Source organism: Oncorhynchus masou, chromosome 6, assembly GCF_036934945.1.
Source record: "Oncorhynchus masou masou isolate Uvic2021 chromosome 6, UVic_Omas_1.1, whole genome shotgun sequence".
NCBI classification, from domain to species: Eukaryota; Metazoa; Chordata; class Actinopteri; order Salmoniformes; family Salmonidae; genus Oncorhynchus; species Oncorhynchus masou.
Window position 1 is genome coordinate 67,419,630 of NC_088217.1, and position 18,403 is coordinate 67,438,032.

The 18,403-nt window shown below is 43.0% G+C and overlaps 1 protein-coding gene across 1 annotated transcript in view; it reads left to right on the forward strand.

Moving 5' to 3' along the window:
• Positions 1-18,403, forward strand: part of LOC135542476 (parathyroid hormone 2 receptor-like) — a 47,901-nt gene that overhangs the window by 7,284 nt on the left and 22,214 nt on the right. The window contains exons 3-7 of the mRNA XM_064969436.1: positions 2,895-3,005; positions 4,186-4,307; positions 4,528-4,625; positions 6,457-6,640; positions 18,226-18,379. Of these exons, the coding sequence (XP_064825508.1) occupies positions 2,895-3,005; positions 4,186-4,307; positions 4,528-4,625; positions 6,457-6,640; positions 18,226-18,379 (669 nt within the window). The remainder of the gene's footprint in view (positions 1-2,894; positions 3,006-4,185; positions 4,308-4,527; positions 4,626-6,456; positions 6,641-18,225; positions 18,380-18,403) is intronic.

Sequence of the window (18,403 nt, forward strand, 5' to 3'; positions counted from 1 at the left end):
ATTAACTACATCATCTCCTCCCCTCAACCAGTATTCTACAAGAGCACAGACACCAGGGACAACAGACACACCCATCTGTACATTGTAGATGAGCTGAAGGAAGTCATCATTGACTTTGGACCACAGAAGGTATTTGCACTGGTGACAGACAATGCTGTCATCATGAAGGCTGCTTGGTCTAAAGTGGAGTCTTAACCTCACATCACACCCATTGGCTGTGCTGCTCATGCATTGAACCTGCTTCTCAAGGACATCATGGCACTGAAAACAATGTATACACTCTACAAGAGAGCCAAGGAAATGGTTAGGTATGTGAAGGGTCATCAAGTTATAGCAGCAATCTACCTCACCAAGCAAAGTGAGAAGAATAAGAGCACCACATTGAAGCTGCCCAGCAACACCCATTGGGGTGGTGTTGTCATCATGTTTGACAGTCTCCTGGAGAGGAAGGAGTCTCTCCAAGAAATGGCCATATCACAGTCTGCCGATATGGACAGCCCCATCAAGAGGATCCTCCAGGATGATCTATTTTTGGAGAGAGTGGTAAGCAGCCTGAAACACCTGAAACCTACAGCAGTAGCAATTGCACGGATTGAGGGAGACAAAGCGGTCCTGTCTGATGTTCAGACTCTGCTTGGAGACGTAAGAAGAAATTCGTACTGCCATGCCCATTACACTGTTGCTCCAAGCAGAGGAAACTGCAGTTCTGAAATACATCACAAAGCATGAAGACTAATGCCTGAAGCCCATACACGTCACAGCATACATGTTAGACCCCAAGTATGCTGGCAAGAGCATCCTGTTTGGTCCAGAGATCAACAAGGCCTATGGTGTCATCACTACTGTGTCTCGCCACCTTAGCCTGGATGAGGGCAAGGTTCTTGGCAGTCTGGTGAAGTACACTTCCAAACAAGGGCTTTGGGATGAAGATGCAATATGGCAGTCATGCCAACATATCTCATCAGCCACCTGGTAGAATAGACTTTGTGGATCTGAGGCTCTTTCACCTGTTGCCTCCATCATCCTCCAAATCCCACCAACATCAGCCGCCTCAGAGCGCAACTGGTCCTTGTTTGGGAACGCACCCACCAAAGCACGCAAGAAGCTGACCAATACAAGGGTTGAGAAATTGGTGACCATCCTGGCAAATTTGAGGCTTTTTGAGCCTGACGACGAGCTATCCTCAACAAGGTTGGAAAGTGACCGTGAAGATGAGGTGGACATTGAGGTCCAGGGAGAAGACATGGAAGCCTGTGAGGAAGACAACCAAAGCTTTAGTTTCTAGACTATCATTTTACAGATGTATATTGAAAATGTTTTTGGGAGATGCGATGGATCATTGGGGATCATTCAATATTCCCTTTCTTTTGTTGTTCAGTGAAATCATCTCATGTGAAGAGGCAACTCATTTAATTAAAGTTCAATTCGTAACTAAATTGTTTTTATTTCTATTTGAAAGATTTAATAATTTGCAATTGTCTACATATGATAAGGTAAAGGATTTATGTTTCTGTCTCCATATATGGTAAATATATCCAATGCAAAAAACATCTACATTTAAATGATATTGATATTAATTCCCATATATTCCCGTTAATTCCCACTGAAGGTTTCCACCTCTGAACATTCCCGAAAATGTGCAACCCTAATTGCAATCATAGGATATATTAATTTATTTAAGTCTATTTACTTCTCATTTTTTCTCAGTCTTAGGTATTTATTACTTAGTCTCAGCTTACATCCCAAATGGCACTAAAGGTAGTGCACTATAAAGGGAATAGGGTGCCATTTGTGACGCAGTCCCACCCTAGTCACTTGTTTCACTGAACCAGCAGGAGGGCTAGCTGACAAAAGACGACAACTTATTACTCCTAGTGCTCTCCCACTAGCCTACTCATCTGGTGGACAGATGGTGTGTGTGTATATATAGCTGTAATGACTATGAGCAATGGTTTTGCACTTGTCGCTAATGAGTGACTCATAAGCTTTGTCTTTCCATCTCACACTCTCATCATGGAATATAGATTAATATTAAAAATGTGTTTAATTAAGGGAGTGGAGGTTTAAATATAGATAGTGGGAGAAAGAGTTTTTGTCCATGGAGCCGATATGTAGTAAATTGATCCTTCTTCAGCTTGTTTCATTGATGATGTGGACTGAGTGCACACTGCTGGATATTTGCCCTTTCTTAAATTGAGTGGATCAATGTCCAGTGTCTGCAAGATCACCAGCACTTACCATTGACAGGCACAAAAGCAACAAGTCAATGAAACCTTTCAATGATAATGCCTTGAGTTCAATAGCAATGATTTCTTTTAAATTCAGATTTATCCTAAGGGAGTGGCCATGATATTTGGCCTGCGAGCCTCCGTTCCTTTAATGACGATACCCTCTAACACAATGTCCAAATAATGTCACTTATGAAAGTAAAAGCCTAAAATATCTACATCACATATATTGATGTTTGTAATTGTGAAGATTTTAGGTTTTATAAAAACCTTGTTTTTTTCTGTTCACTTCCAAGTCCAGACAAGTGCTTGCTGATTACTCATTGGACCATGTATGAATGTTCTGGGAGCCTAAACCTACAGTTTAAATAAGTCCATTTATCACAGGCAATTAAGTCACTAAGTTGAGAGCCAGTGAGAAGGTCTGTGAGAGGGGTTTCTTCATGCAGGAACAGTCATGTACAGTATTGGTTTTTACATAAAATAACAGGAAGGATAAACCAATATCATAATATGCCTTCCAGATATCGATATCAAACACAAATAAACCAATATCACAATATGAATAGCTCATATCGGTATCAAGTGAAATCTATATCATATTTAATTCAGTATTGGTGCCCACCACTTATATTACCTAACCCCCCTTTCCCACTATGTATCCAGATGACCTTTGTGCCCCTGGCTGGGATGGTCTGATCTGTTGGCCCCAGGGATCCCCCGGAGTGCTAACCAAGGTCCCCTGCCCCAGCTACATCTACGACTTCAACCATCAAGGTACTGGAGTACAGATAGGCTATACTCATGGGGCCATATTTATTAAGTGTTTGCACTGGGTGCAAAGTTTGCACTTTTTGGAGGGGGGGGGGGGGGTGTACACTGAGTATACAGGACCTTTTAAGAACACCCGCTCTTTCCATGACACTACCAGGTGAATCCAGGTGAAAGCTTTGATCCTTTTATGTAACTTGTTAAATCCACTTCAATCAGTGTAGATGAGGAGGGAGGAGACGGGTTCAATAAAGATTTAAGCCTTGGGACAATTGAGACATGGATTGTGTGTGTGTGCCATTGAGAGGGTGAAATGGGCAAGCCAAAAACACTGTAATTGCCTTTGAACGGGGTATGGTAGTAGTTGCCAGGCGCACCAGTTTGTGTCAAGAACTGCGACGCTGTTGGGTTGTTCAAGCTCAACAGTTCCCCGTGGGTATCAAGAATGGGCCACCACTCAAATGACATCCAACCAACTTGACACAACTTCGGCAAGCTTTGGAGTCAACATGGACCAGCTTCCTTGGGGAACACTTTCGACCTCTTGTAGAGTCCATGCCCCAACGAATTAAGGCTGTTCTGAGGGAAAGGGGGGGGGGGGGGTTTAAAAAACTATAATTTTGATATCCAAAAGCTTTTCACCAAAACAGAGGCGGGGTGACCCACTTTGTTGTTGTTTGAAATGAGGATTCTAGCTTCAATGTTTTACTTCTGAGCTGGTGCAAACCCTTAGTAAATCTGTCCCATGGTAACAATTGAATATACTGAATACCTTTTTAACTGCAGTACCATTGTGTTAAAATCCTGTGTGTTGCATTATGTGGTCATTATATGGAGACAAGCAATGTGCATGTAATGGATTTGACGTATTGAATGGTTTGATGAGCATGAAAACGATGTAAACCAGAGACAATGTTTTCTACCATCAACAAAACACAATTATAGAATTTCTCATTGAAGAATGGCGTCGCATCCCTCATATAGAGTTCCAGTCACTTGCAGAATCCACTCCAAGGTGCATTGAAGCTGTTCTGGCTCGTGGCGGCCCAACACCCTATTAAGACACTTTATGTTGGTGTTTCCTTTGTTTTGGCAGTTAACTGTATGCTGCAATGTTAATGACCAGACCGTGTGTGTGTGTGTGTGGTGTCTGTGTGTCTGTGCCTGTGTCTGTGTGTATGTCCAGGTTATGCATACAGGAAGTGTGATGTCAACGGTTCCTGGGTTTCTGTGGAGGGGTTGAACCGAACATGGTCCAATTATTCCGACTGCTTAAAATTCCTTTTACCTGGTCAAGAGGAGGAAAAGGTAATCCCAATCACCACTTCAGTCACACCTAAGACTCCAATTAACATGGTTGTGGTTGCAGACTTGACTCATGACAATGCTTGAGTTACTCTGACTCATGCTAACAGCGGAGCTACACTGGGGCGTCGGGAGCACAGGCAGCTAGCATAGAAGCTAAAAACCTAACTTTTTCCCGGCGTAAACAGTGTAGCAGGCCTATAACATATCCATTTCTCTCTAGCAGGACTTCTTTGACCGGCTGTACGTCATGTACACCATTGGATATGCACTGTCCTTCATCTCTCTTCTAGGGGCCATTGTCATCATAGGCTACTTCAGGTAAGACAGCCTTGTGTCCCAACGATTGGTCCTTTCTCCAGAAGTGTGCAGTTGTGCTCTCCTTCCCACAAATATATTTTGCGTTATACCAGTCAATTCCTTTCTATCTATGAAAGGAAGTGAACAGGTGCAGACCTTGGGAGAAAGGACATAATTGGGACGCAGATGTATGCCACTCGGTCTTTGCTCATCCATATATTTCTATGTGCTGCTCTATCCACCTGTGTAAATGGCACCGAGGTCATACAGCACTAAGCCTCAGCTGTTCATCACCATTTTCCAAAAACAGTCACGCATGTAAATGAGAAGTAAAAATAAATATCCTGGCCATCCTCTTGACTCATCTCCAAATTCTCAACGAGATTTCAATCTTTATTCACCCGCTCAAAAAAAAGAAAGTGCCAGAGGTTTGTTGAATTCCCAATGTGTTATCACTCTGCTTTCAACCATCTAAAACCACAGCTAAATTCCAATGGAAAAACAATGTTAGATTTTTACTTGTCACCTGAATGTGTTATCACTGCGCTTTTGACCATTTTAAAGCACAACAAAGGTCAAACGGGAACACAATGTCAGATATTTTGTATTTGTACAACAACTTAAATGTGTTGTCACTGTGCTTCATCTAATAGCACAACCAAATGACCTCGATAACAGTTGAGATTACAATAAAAGTACATGTGCAAGCAAGTGGTCAATGCTGATCAAGATTCTGCACAGATTATTATAGCAATTGTAAAGATCTCCATAGACCTGCAACCTTTGCATGCTATTTTGACCATGAACACTTTCTTAGGCTAACCTCAACATGTTACTCATTTTAAGTTTGAATAAACACTGCTACATTAGTTTGTAAGATAGCCTTAACTCTAGGTTATTTACTATATTAGAAAATTATTATTGAATTGTGTTTGATTGACAACACAGCTAAATATTCACGTTTTAAAAGGATATCTAATGTTTGGATAGTTTCATCTGAGCCACTGGCTTAATCTTATTCTTTAACTTTTAATGTTGGTTTAGTTGGAGTCCTGAATCCAACATATAACTTTTCGAAAAAGTTAACAGGCTATTTACTGTATTGCAAAAACTGAATTGTGCCACTGACATAGTCTGGCCTTAATTCTAGTTTTGTCTACAAATGAATCATTGACATGACATGGATTCATGCCTCCAACTCAACCTAGAATCATAGGTAAAGAATAGGACTGTCATGATTCCCTAATAACAGAGTAAAACACCCCTTTGTACAAGTTAAAGAATAGATTTAGTTGGTTGAGTTGGAGACGTGAATCCAACAAATTGATGCTTTTCATTATGAGCTGTCAGTATTATGATTGCAGTTAGAGAAGGATGTCTTACTCTCAATCTTCCCTCAGTATTTCAACACAGATGCTGTTGATAAAACCACCGTACACTGTAAAACAAACTCAAGTGATCTGCGGGAAGCTGATTTGCCGTGAACCATTGTGATTTTAAAAAACGTGGAATTTAGGGTATTTTACTCAATTCAGGTTATTGTCTTCAATGCAGTTAGGTTTTATAATGTATGTGTATTAACTGTACATTTCCACATTTCTTTCAACACAAACTAGGTTAGAATGCCGAAACAAACATGTCGATGTTTAGAATTTCTCTCTAGGTTTCTACTTAGTTTTTCTTAGCCCACTGTCCTTTTGCTACTGCTTTGCTTTCTCTTTGGGGTTCCAGCCTGGGTAAAGCACGATATGACAACTGCTGATGTGAAAGGGTTTTATAAAATACATTTCATTGGTCGAATATAGTGATTGTTGAGCCTTGAGTGTTTTACACCTGTCTGCCTGCCATGCAGACGCCTCCACTGCACTAGGAACTACATCCACATGCACCTGTTCGTGTCCTTCATGCTGCGTGCCGTCAGCATCTTTGTCAAAGACAAGGTGGTCCACACCAACGGAGGTCTGCAGGAGTTTGACACAGCGCTCATGGACAACTACAAGACCATCTCTGCTATGCCCCTTGACAACTCCCAGTTTGTGAGTACTGTAATGTTCTTCCCTTCGACTTACATTTACATTTAAGTCATTTAGCAGACGCTCTTATCCAGAGCGACTTACAAATTGGTGAATTCACCTTCTGACATCAGTGGAACAGCCACTTTACAATAGTGCATCTAAGTCATTTAAGGGGGGTGAGAAGGATTGCTTTATCCTATCCTAGGTATTCCTTGAAGAGGTGGGGTTTCAGGTGTCTCCGGAAGGTGGTGATTGACTCCGCTGTCCTGGCGTCGTGAGGGAGTTTGTTCCACCATTGGGGGGCCAGAGCAGCGAACAGTTTTGACTGGGCTGAGCGGGAACTGTACTTCCTCAGTGGTAGGGAGGCGAGCAGGCCAGAGGTGGATGAACGCAGTGCCCTTGTTTGGGTGTAGGGCCTGATCAGAGCCTGGAGGTACTGCGGTGCCGTTCCCCTCACAGCTCCGTAGGCAAGCACCATGGTCTTGTAGCGGATGCGAGCTTCAACTGGAAGCCAGTGGAGAGAGCGGAGGAGCGGGGTGACGTGAGAGAACTTGGGAAGGTTGAACACCAGACGGGCTGCGGCGTTCTGGATTAGTTGTAGGGGTTTAATGGCACAGGCAGGGAGCCCAGCCAACAACGAGTTGCAGTAATCCAGACGGGAGATGACAAGTGCCTGCATTAGGACCTGCGCCGCTTCCTGTGTGAGGCAGGGTCGTACTCTGCGGATGTTGTAGAGCATGAACCTACAGGAACGGGCCACCGCCTTGATGTTAGTTGAGAACGACAGGGTGTTGTCCAGGATCACGCCAAGGTTCTTAGCGCTCTGGGAGGAGGAAACAATGGAGTTGTCAACCGTGATGGCGAGATCATGGAACGGGCAGTCCTTCCCCGGGAGGAAGAGCAGCTCCGTCTTGCCGAGGTTCAGCTTGAGGTGGTGATCCGTCATCCACACTGATATGTCTGCCAGACATGCAGAGATGCGATTCGCCACCTGGTCATCAGAAGGGGGAAAGGAGAAGATTAATTGTGTGTCGTCTGCATAGCAATGATAGGAGAGACCATGTGAGGTTATGACAGAGCCAAGTGACTTGGTGTATAGCGAGAATAGGAGAGGGCCTAGAACAGAGCCCTGGGGGACACCAGTGGTGAGAGCGCGTGGCGAGGAGACAGATTCTCGCCACGCCACCTGGTAGGAGCGACCTGTCAGGTAGGACGCAATCCAAGCGTGGGCCGCACCGGAGATGCCCAACTCGGAGAGGGTGGAGAGGAGGATCTGATGGTTCACAGTGTCGAAGGCAGCCGATAGGTCTAGAAGGATGAGAGCAGAGGAGAGAGAGTTAGCTTTAGCAGTGCGGAGCGCCTCCGTGATACAGAGAAGAGCAGTCTCAGTTGAATGACTAGTCTTGAAACCTGACTGATTTGGATCAAGAAGGTCATTCTGAGAGAGATAGCGGGAGAGCTGGCCAAGGACGGCACGTTCAAGAGTTTTGGAGAGAAAAGAAAGAAGGGATACTGGTCTGTAGTTGTTGACATCGGAGGGATCGAGTGTAGGTTTTTTCAGAAGGGGTGCAACTCTCGCTCTCTTGAAGACGGAAGGGACGTAGCCAGCGGTCAGGGATGAGTTGATGAGCGAGGTGAGGTAAGGGAGAAGGTCTCCGGAAATGGTCTGGAGAAGAGAGGAGGGGATAGGGTCAAGCGGGCAGGTTGTTGGGCGGCCGGCCGTCACAAGAAGCGAGAGGTCAGTTTGTTTGTTGTATGAAGTGCACTTAAAGGCTTGCGCTCAAGCGTCATCGCATAAATAACAGCACAACATAGCAGGGTTGATGAATACACATTGAATAAAATTCACATATTTAGCAGATGTTATTGTGGGTGTAGCGAAATGCTTGAGTTCCTAGCTCCAACTGTGTAGTAATATCTGACAATACACAACAATACACACACATGTAAAAGAAAGGAATTAAGGAATATAGAAATATTAGGGTGGTCAATATTGGAGTCCGGAGTATAAATATACAGTGCTTTCGGAAAGTATTCAGACCCCTTGACCCTTGGAGTCCCACAGATATGGAATCATGTAGTAACCAAAAAAGTGTTGATCGCTACATAAAATACAAGTGCCTCACATGTTTCGAAAGCCTAGAATCTTGCTAATCCAACTGCGTTGTCAGATTTAAAACAGGATTTACAATGCGATTATCTGAGGATAGAGCCCCATAAAAAACAACTATTTCTACCAGCACAGGCATAACAAAATCACAAACTACAATAAAATAAATTGTTTACCTTTGACGATCTTCCTCTGTTTGCAATCCCAATGCTCATTGTTACACAATGAATGGTTTTTGTTTGATAAAATCAATTTTTATAGCCTAACACGAAACATTTTGTGAACCGTTTGTGTATTGAATTCCATCTCATTCCATTTTCGACTACACATTTGAGGTAAATACACACACAGAACGTGACTTTTCCAGTCATGTATGGTTTCATTGCAATCAACTGGTTTGTTTGTATCACAACCAGGCTGAGTGTCACTGTGTTGAGGCTGTTGATGTTTGTATCACAACCAAACCTGATGGGTCATTTTGCGGGACGTATTGACTGAAAGAAACTGATTTGAAGACAACAAGTAATGACATCATTGTGCACCAATGATTTACCCGCTGTTTCGTTGATTGACTGTATTTTAACCCAATGACCACTGATCGTCTTGAAATTTAGCTGGGTAGATAGTCAATGAGCTGAGGTAAACGGCAGTATTTAATGTTTATGTGTTGGAAGACCAACCCATGTAGTAAACTCCGGCGTAAAGAGGTTCATTCGCCATTGACGATTCATACCGGAAGGAGCAACGCATGTTGCGCACAGCATTGTTTTGTTAAAGCGCATATTCAGCTGTTTATATATCAATCAGTATGGCAACTAAGTCAGGGAAAGCTAAATCTAAGTCTAGATATACAGATGTACACACAATTTTAGAAGAAATTGATCGAGGACGATTCATTTAGCGATTCCCAAATGGAGGAATATTTTTGGAACAGAGAGGACATTGTTTTGGACTGGTAAGTTCTTCTCAAGCTAATGCCGTTGTTTGAAATTAATAATATAAAATATTGTTTGTGAAATTAAATAGCCTATTTGAGGCTGTTGATGAGAGGGCAGACCCACAACAATGACCAGAGTGAAATGGAGTCAGTATATACAGCTGGTCTGTTGTAATATAATAAAGACAGTAGATCTAGCTGGTCTGTCATAATATAATTGAGACAGTAGATCTAGCAGGTCTATAATAATATATTAATCCTTATGTTCCCTGTACTCTATACGTATATATCTGTTTATTATACCTCTTGATACAGGGCTCATATGTGAAAATATTCTAATATTCTTTCACAGTGACACTGATTCCGAATGGGAGCCCCCAGTGCCAAGGTGTCCATCCCCCACTGGAGCTGGTTCATCCAGCTCCTGCCACAAGTGGTGTTCATCTGCCCAAATTTATTTCTGCAGGCATGTATGTGCTATGGCACCTGGCATCAGCAGCATAATATTGTGGAGAGGACTGAGGGTCTTCCAATTATTGTTATTTTAAGTGTTATTTTGTAAATGTGTATTTTTTTAAATGTTTTTTCTCAATTTTTTGGGGGGGTGTGATAGAATACCATTTTGCTATTTTGTATATAGTTATTCCCTTCAAAATGTATAACTTCACCAATTTGGCCACTTGGGTACATTTGGGCTGCTTGTGTGGGACACCTGGGTGACTTTATGATAAATGTCATGTCGCACACTCATTTTGGAAGTTATCATTCTGAAACTTTGCACAAGTACTGTTGCCCTCTTATGTTTTTCACTGAAATTGTCCCCATCATCCTATCTTATCTTGTTCAGATGATGATACAACAATAAAAATAAAAAACACATGTTTTTTTCATTGTATTATCTAAACCAGATCTATTGTGTTATATTCTCCTACATTCAATTCACATTTACACAAACTTCAGTGTTTTCTTTCAAATGGTACCAAGAATATGCATATCCTTGGTTCTGTGCCTGAGCTCCAGGCAGTTAGATTTGGGTATGTCTTCAAGCGGAAATTGAAAAAAGTAGCGGGGTTAAACAAATTATTTTTAGATTCTTCAAAGTAGCCACCCTTTGCCTTGTTGACAGCTTTGCACACTCTTGGCATTCTCTCTCAACTAGCTTCACTTGGAAGGCTTTTTCAACCGCAGACCACGTGTTATCCACGCCAGCCCAGGGCCTCCACATCATGCGGGATCATCTGAGACCAGCCACCCAGACAGCTGATGTAACTGTGTGTTTGTACAACCAAAGAATTTCTGCGCAAACCATCTCAGAGAACCTCATCTGCGTGCTCATCATCCTCACCTTACTGCAGTTTGGCGTCATAACCAACTTCAGTGGGCAAATGCTCACCTTCGATGGACACTGGCACACCTGTTTCAACTGTACCGAGCAGATGGCTTCGTGTGGGCGAGTGGTTTGCTCATGTCAACGTTGTGAACAGAGTGCTCCATGGTGGCGGTGGGGTTATGGTATGGACACGCACAAGCTACAGATAACAAACACGATTTCATTTTATAGATAGCAATTTCAATGCACAGAGATATCGTGATGAGATACTTAAGGTCCATTGTCATGCCATTCATCCGCCGCCATCACCTCATGTTTCATCATTGTAATTAGAGGTCGACCGATTATGATTTTTCAACGCCAATACCGATTATTGGAGGACAAAAAAAAGGTGATACCGGCTATGGGCTTTTGGATGGGTATATGGGCTTTTGGATGGGTGTTCTTAAGGTGATTCCACAGGTTGGTGGTATTATTTGATTTAGCCGTTGCTGACCCCATGCTTACATCTTTATCACAAATAAGACACCTTGTTTTCCCTGGTGCCAATTCCACACTGGTACTCTGCTTTTCCTGGTGCCAATTCCACACTGGTGCTCCTCTTTTCTCTGCCATCTGTAAAACACACGCACATCGCTGAAGTGACAATGATACTGAAGAGTCTTCTTTGGAGACAAATACTCTCAACTGTTTGAATAAAAATAGTTTAAGTTATGTTATGTGATGAATGTTGAAAACGAACACTAATTTCTATATGCAGGAAATCCTATTTTAATAATGGACATGGTAAGAATTGACTACCAAAGTGCGAGTCATAATTCCCATGACACCTTCTAGCAAAATCTGAAAAGCGGTTCCTTCATTCATTTATTCCATAGAATATTTTTAGATTCACTTAAAATAAGGTGTTCATGTTTTCAATAGAGAATGTCTTGATCTACTTCCAATAAGGTCTGTGTTTCGTGCAGGCTTAAACCGCCTCGCCGTTTTGATACCCGTGTAAATCCCACGAGGATAAGGTAACGTTTGTCAAAAATATTTTCATAAATCAACTCTACAATTTTTTAAATCTTCGCTTATATTTAGCCAATATTGATCAGTTACCTTGTCCTATGGATATCTACACAGTTGTAAAATTGGCAAGGTGGTGTAAGCCTACACGATACAAAATATAAAATAACGAAGGAACCCCTTTCAAGTTCAGCCGCAAGTTATTACAGGAACGTGTTGACTATTTCTCTCTAAACCATATACCTTTGACTATTACAAGCCTGCTGCTTCCTACCACCCCTCAGTCAGAATGCTCTATCAAATATCAAATCATAGACTTAACTATAATAAACACACAGAAATACGAGGTCACATCCGGAAACTATCACCTCGAAAACAAAAGGTTTATTCCGTTCCATATTTTATCTAACGGGTGGCATCCATGAGTCTAAATATTCCTGTTACATTGCACAACCTTCAATGTTATGTCATAATTACGTAAAATTCGGGCAAATTTGTTCGCAAAGAGCCAGGCGGCCCAAACTGTTGCATATACCCTGACTCTGCTTTCAATGAACGCAAGAGGAGTGACACACTTTCACCTGGTTAATATTGCCTGCTAACCTGGATTTCTTTTAGCTAAATATGCAGGTTTAAAAATGTATACTTGTGTATTGATTTTAAGAAAGACATTGATGTTTATGGTTAAGTATACATTGGAGCAACGACAGTCGTTGATTGATTGTTTTTTATAAGGTAAGTTTAATGCTAGCTAGCAACTTACCTTGGCTTACTGCATTCGCGTAACAGGCAGGATCCTTGTGAGGCAGGTGGTTAGAGCGTTGGACTAGTTAACTGTAAGGTTGCAAGATTGGATCCCCCGAGCTGACAAGGTAAAAATCTGTTGGTCTGCCTCATTTCTAGGCCATCATTGAAAATAAGAATGTGTTCTTAACTGACTTGCCTAGTTAAATAAAGATTAAATAAAGGTGTAAAAATAAAAATAATAAAATTGTAAAATTCTGCAAAATCGGCGCCCAAAAATACCGATTTCCGACTGTTATGAAAACTTTAAATCGGTCCTAATTAATTGGCCATTCCGATTAATCGGTCGACCTCTAATTGTAATATATGGCCCCATGTTGCAAGGATCTGTACATAATTCCTGAAAGCTGAAAATGACCCAGTACTTCCATGGCCACCAGACATGTCACCAATTGAGCATGTTTGGGTTGCTCGCTATCGATGTGTACGACAGCGTCTTCTAATTGCCGCTAGTGTCCAGCAACTTCACGCAGCCATTGAAGAGGAGTGGGAGAACATTCCACAGGCCTCAATAAACAGCCATAAACTCTATGCGAAAGAGATGTCGCACTGCATGAGGCAAATGGTGGTCACCAGATACTGACTGGTTTTCTGATCCACGACCCCTACTTCTTTTTTTTGTGAAATCCATAGATTAGGGCCTAATGAATTTATTTGAATTGACTGATTTCCTTATATGAACTGTAACTCAGTAAAATTGTTTCATGTTGCATTTATATTTTGTTCAGTGTGTGTGTGTATATATGTATATGATGGCATGTATAGACATTATGGATAGAATAGTATTTGTACAGCAATAGTTAAATAGGATATACCTTGACTAGAATACAGTATATCATTTGTTTTATTTACTTAACTAGGAAAGTCAGTTAAGAACAATTTCTTATTTACAATGACGGTATACTCCGGCCAAACCCAAACAACGCTGGTCCAATTTTTGCGCCACCCTATGGAACCAAATACGGCTGAATGTGATACAGCCTGGATTCGAACCAGGTACTATAGTGACATGTCTTGCATTGAGATGCAGTGCCTTAGAACGCTTTGTCACTCGGGAGCCCACAAAATATGACACATGAAGTGGGTAAAACAGTTTGTAAACATTGTGACCAGTGTTCAATTTCTATGTACTATACATAGGGCATCAGCCTCTAAGGTGCAGGGTTGAGTAACCGGGTTCTTCAGCCTTCTGAAGAACTGTCTGTCTGCGTGAGTGGACCATTTCAGATTGTTAGTGATTATCCACTGCGTCCCAGTGGATGGCGGTGTGCTCCCTTTGCTGTTTCCTGAAGTCTACAATCAGCTCTTTCATTTTGTTGACGTTAATGGAGAGGTTATTTTCCAGGCACCACTCCGCCAGGGTCCTCACCTCCCTGTACACTGTCTCGTCATTGTTGGTAATCAGGCCTACCATTGTTGTCGTCAGCAAACTTGATGATTACGTTGGAGATGTGCGTGGCCACGCAGTCATGGGTGAGCAGGGACTACAGGAAGGGGTTGAGCACACACCCTTGTGGAGCCCCTGTGTTGAGGATCAACGTAGTGGAGGTGTTGTTGCCTAACGTCAGGACGTCTAGCATCCAAATACACAGGGTTCAGTCCCAGGGCCCCAATCTTAATGATTAGCTTGGAGGGTACTATGGTGTTGAATGCTGAGCTGTAGTCAATGAACAGTATTCTTACATAGGTATTCCTCTTGTCCAGATGGCATAGGGCAGTGTGCAAACGATTGCGTCATCCATGGATCTATTGGGGCGGTATGCAAATTGCGGTGGGTCTAGGGTGTCTGTTAAGTTATAGGTGATATGTGTTCCTTAACTAGACTGCACTTCATAATGGCAGGTGTGAGTGCCTCAGGGTGATAGTCAATTGTGTTGTTTCCCGCTATTTGTTCATTTTGGTACTCTGGTTATCAGCTGTAGTCAAACATGGTCTGGAAAGACCATTCTCTTCAGTGTGCAGTGAATTCATCCTAGCGAATGTATACTAGATATATGACATCCTGGTGTTTACAGCATACATTTTTAGAAGTGTCACATGCCGTAAATCTTTGTTTTTGCATACCCAGTCAGAGTACTACTTAGAACGCAGGTAGGGGTATTCAGGCAGGCCTAGAGAGCTTTCATGTATTTTTTATCTTTATTTAGACAGTTCAGAATGTAGATCTACTGTGGATGTATAGTTTGTGAATGGAGGAAAGTGGCTGGGGTGGGGATTCAAACCCATGTCACTCCTATGCCATCATGGTCGATTGCAGCACTACCGCTGCCACACGTAACCAACGTCTTTGATAATGTTGATGACCTTGCGGCGGCAACGCCATTGAGGGAGGTGCAGTTGCCATACCAGGCTGTGATGCAGCCTGACAGGATGCTCTCGATTGTGCATCTGTAAAAGTTTTGTCAGGGTTTTTGGTGAACTTAACTTTCCACCTTCTCCACTGCTGTCCCTTCGATGTGGATGGGGGGTGCTCCCTCTGCTATTTCCTGAAGTCCACGATCATCTCTTTTGTTATGTTGAGTGAGAGGTTATTTTCCTAGAACCACACTCCAATGGCCCTCACCTCCTCCCTATAGGCTATCTTGTTGTTATTGGTAATCAAGCCCACTACTGTTGTGTTGTCTGCAAACTTGATGATTGAGTTAGAGGCATGCATGGCCACACCGTTGTGGGTGAACAGGGAGAACAGGAGGGGGCTAAGCTCGCACCCTTGTGGGGCCCCAGTGTTGAGGGTCAGCGAAGTGTAGATGTTGTTTCCTACCTTCACCACCTGGGGACGGCCCATCAGAAAGTCCAGGACCCAATTACACAGGGTGGGGTTGAGACCCAGGGCCTCAAGCTTGATGATGAGCTTGGAGGGTCCTGTGATGTTGAATGCTGCGCTGTAGTCAATGAACAGCATTCTTACATACTGTAGGTATTCCTCTTGTCCAGGTGGGATAGGGCAGTGTGATGGTGATTGCATCGTCTGTGGACTTGTTGTGGCGGTATGCAAACTGAAGTGGGTCTACGGTGGCCGGTAAGGTGAAGGTGATATAATCCTTGACTAGCCTCTCAAAGCACTTCATAGTGACAGAGGTGACTGCTACGGAGTGGTTGTAATTTAGTTCAGTTATCTTTGCCTTCTTGGGTACAGGAACAATGGTGGCCATCTTGAAGCATGTGGGGACAGCAGACTGGGATAGGGAGTGGTTGAATATATCCGTAAACACACCAGCCAGCTGATACGCGCATGCTCTGAGGACGTGGCTAGGGATGCCGTCTGGGCCAGCAGCCTTGTGAGGGTTAACACATTTAAATGTTTTACTCACGTCGGTCATGGAGAAGGAGAGGGGGGGTACAGTCCTTGTTAGTGGGCCGCGACGGTGGCACTGTTTTATCCTCAAAGTGGGCAAAGAAGGTGTTTAGTTTGTCTGGAAGCTTGACGTCCATGACATGGCTAGTTTTCTTTTTGTAGTCTGTTATTTCCTGTAGACCCTGCCACATACGGCTCGTGTCTGAGCCACTGAATCGCGGCCCCATTTTGTCCTTGAACCGGCATTTTGATTGCCTTGCGGAGGGGATAACTACACTGTTTATATTCAGCCATATTCCCTGACCTCTTTCCATGGTTAATTGCAGTGGTTCGCGCTTTCAGATTTGCGCAAATGCTGCCACCCATCCACGGTTTCTGGTTAGGGTAGGTTTTAATAGTTACAGTGGATACATCTCCAATGCACTTCTTTAAACTCACTCACCGAGTCAGAGTATAGATCGATGTTACTGAGACTGACCGGAACATATCCCAGTCCACTTGATCAAAACAATCTTGAAAGTTGGATTCCGATTGGTCAGACCAGCGTTGAATGGTTCTAGTCACTGGTACATCCTGTTTGAGTTTCTGCCTATAAGACGGTAGGAGCAAGATGGCGTCGTGGTCGGATTTGCCAAAGGAAGGGCGGGGGAGGGCTTTGTATGCATCTCGGAAGTTAGAGTAGCAGTGACCGAGTGTATTACACCCGCGCGTAGTGCAGTCAATATGCTGATAGAATTTAGGTTGCCTTGTTCTCAAATTTGCTTTGTTAATATCCCCAGCTACAGTAAATGCAGCCTCAGGATATATAGTTTCCAGTTTACATAGAGTCCAGTGAAGTTCCTTGAGGGCAGTCTTGGTGTCTGCTTGAGAGGGAATGTACACCACTGTGACGATAACTGACCAGAATTCTCTTGGGAGATAATATGGCCGGCACTTGATTGTAAGGAATTCTAGGTCGGGTGAGCAGATGGACTTCCTGTATGTTTTGATTACACAAGTCATTAATCATGAATTATACACCCCCGCCCTTCCTCTTCTCTATCGGTGCGATGCATGGAGAAGCCCGGTGGCTGAACCAATTCCAACAACATATCCTGAGAGAGCCATGTTTCCATGAAACAGAGGATGTTACAATCTCTGATGTCTCTCTGGAAGACAACCCTTGCTCGAATTTCATCTACCTTGTTGCCTAGAGACTGGACATTGGCGAGTAGTATATTTGGGAGCGGTGAGAGATGAGCATGTCTACGGAGCCTGACCAGGAGGCCGCTCAGTCTGCCCCTTCTGTGGTGCCGTTGTTTTGGCTCGGCTTCTGGGATTAGATCCATTGTCCTGATTGTTGGTCCAGAGGATTCCGCTTCGGGAAAGTTGTATTCCTGGTCATAATGTTGGTAAGTTGACGTTGCTCTTATATCCAATAGTTCTTCCCGGCTGTATGTAATAAGACTTAAGATTTCCTGGGGTAACAGTGTAAGAAATAATACATAAAAAAATAAAAATAAAATAGGACTCGAAGCGAGGCGACCATCTCTGTCGGCGCTATCTTGTTGTTCCAGTTTTTCCTCTGTCAGGATATCCCCAGGCAGGTGGCAATTTCCTCTACACAAATATCTCCATCACGACAGACAAACATCAGGGAAAGAGAATAACATTCAAAGGTTTTTATTTTCCCAGAACTTCATTTTTATTACTAGAAAAACATACTATTTAGTTAACTATCTAGTTTGCATTTCTAGAGAAAAAAAAAGACTTCCCTCAAGCAGGTAAATCATGACAAACGGGACGATTTGTGCATAGATAAACATTTAAAAAACTGCTGTTTGCACCAACACATCTGATATCCCTACTATGACTAATACTTCAATCTGTTTTGTGGTCACAAAGCATTCTGTGTGGTTCAGCTCGTGGGACTAACAATCACTTTTTTTCATTTGTGCTTTATCGACAGATAGATTAGAGTTGGAGATACGTGTGGAGGAGACAGTGAGAAGGGGGCATGCAGGGTTTGAACCCTGTCGCTGGCAGGGAGCTACATATGTGTATGGAGCCGAAACTGTTACCACTGGACCACAGATCTTTGCACTACAGGATATTTTTAACAATCTGTTGATTTTACCAGGTTGGATGCAAGATCACTGTGTTGCTCTTCATTTACTTCCTGGCAACCAACTACTACTGGATCCTGGTAGAGGGGCTGTACCTCCACAGCCTCATCTTCATGGCCTTCTACTCGGACACCAAATACCTGTGGGGCTTTACCCTGATTGGATGGGGTGAGCTGCTCTGCCGTCTTAGAA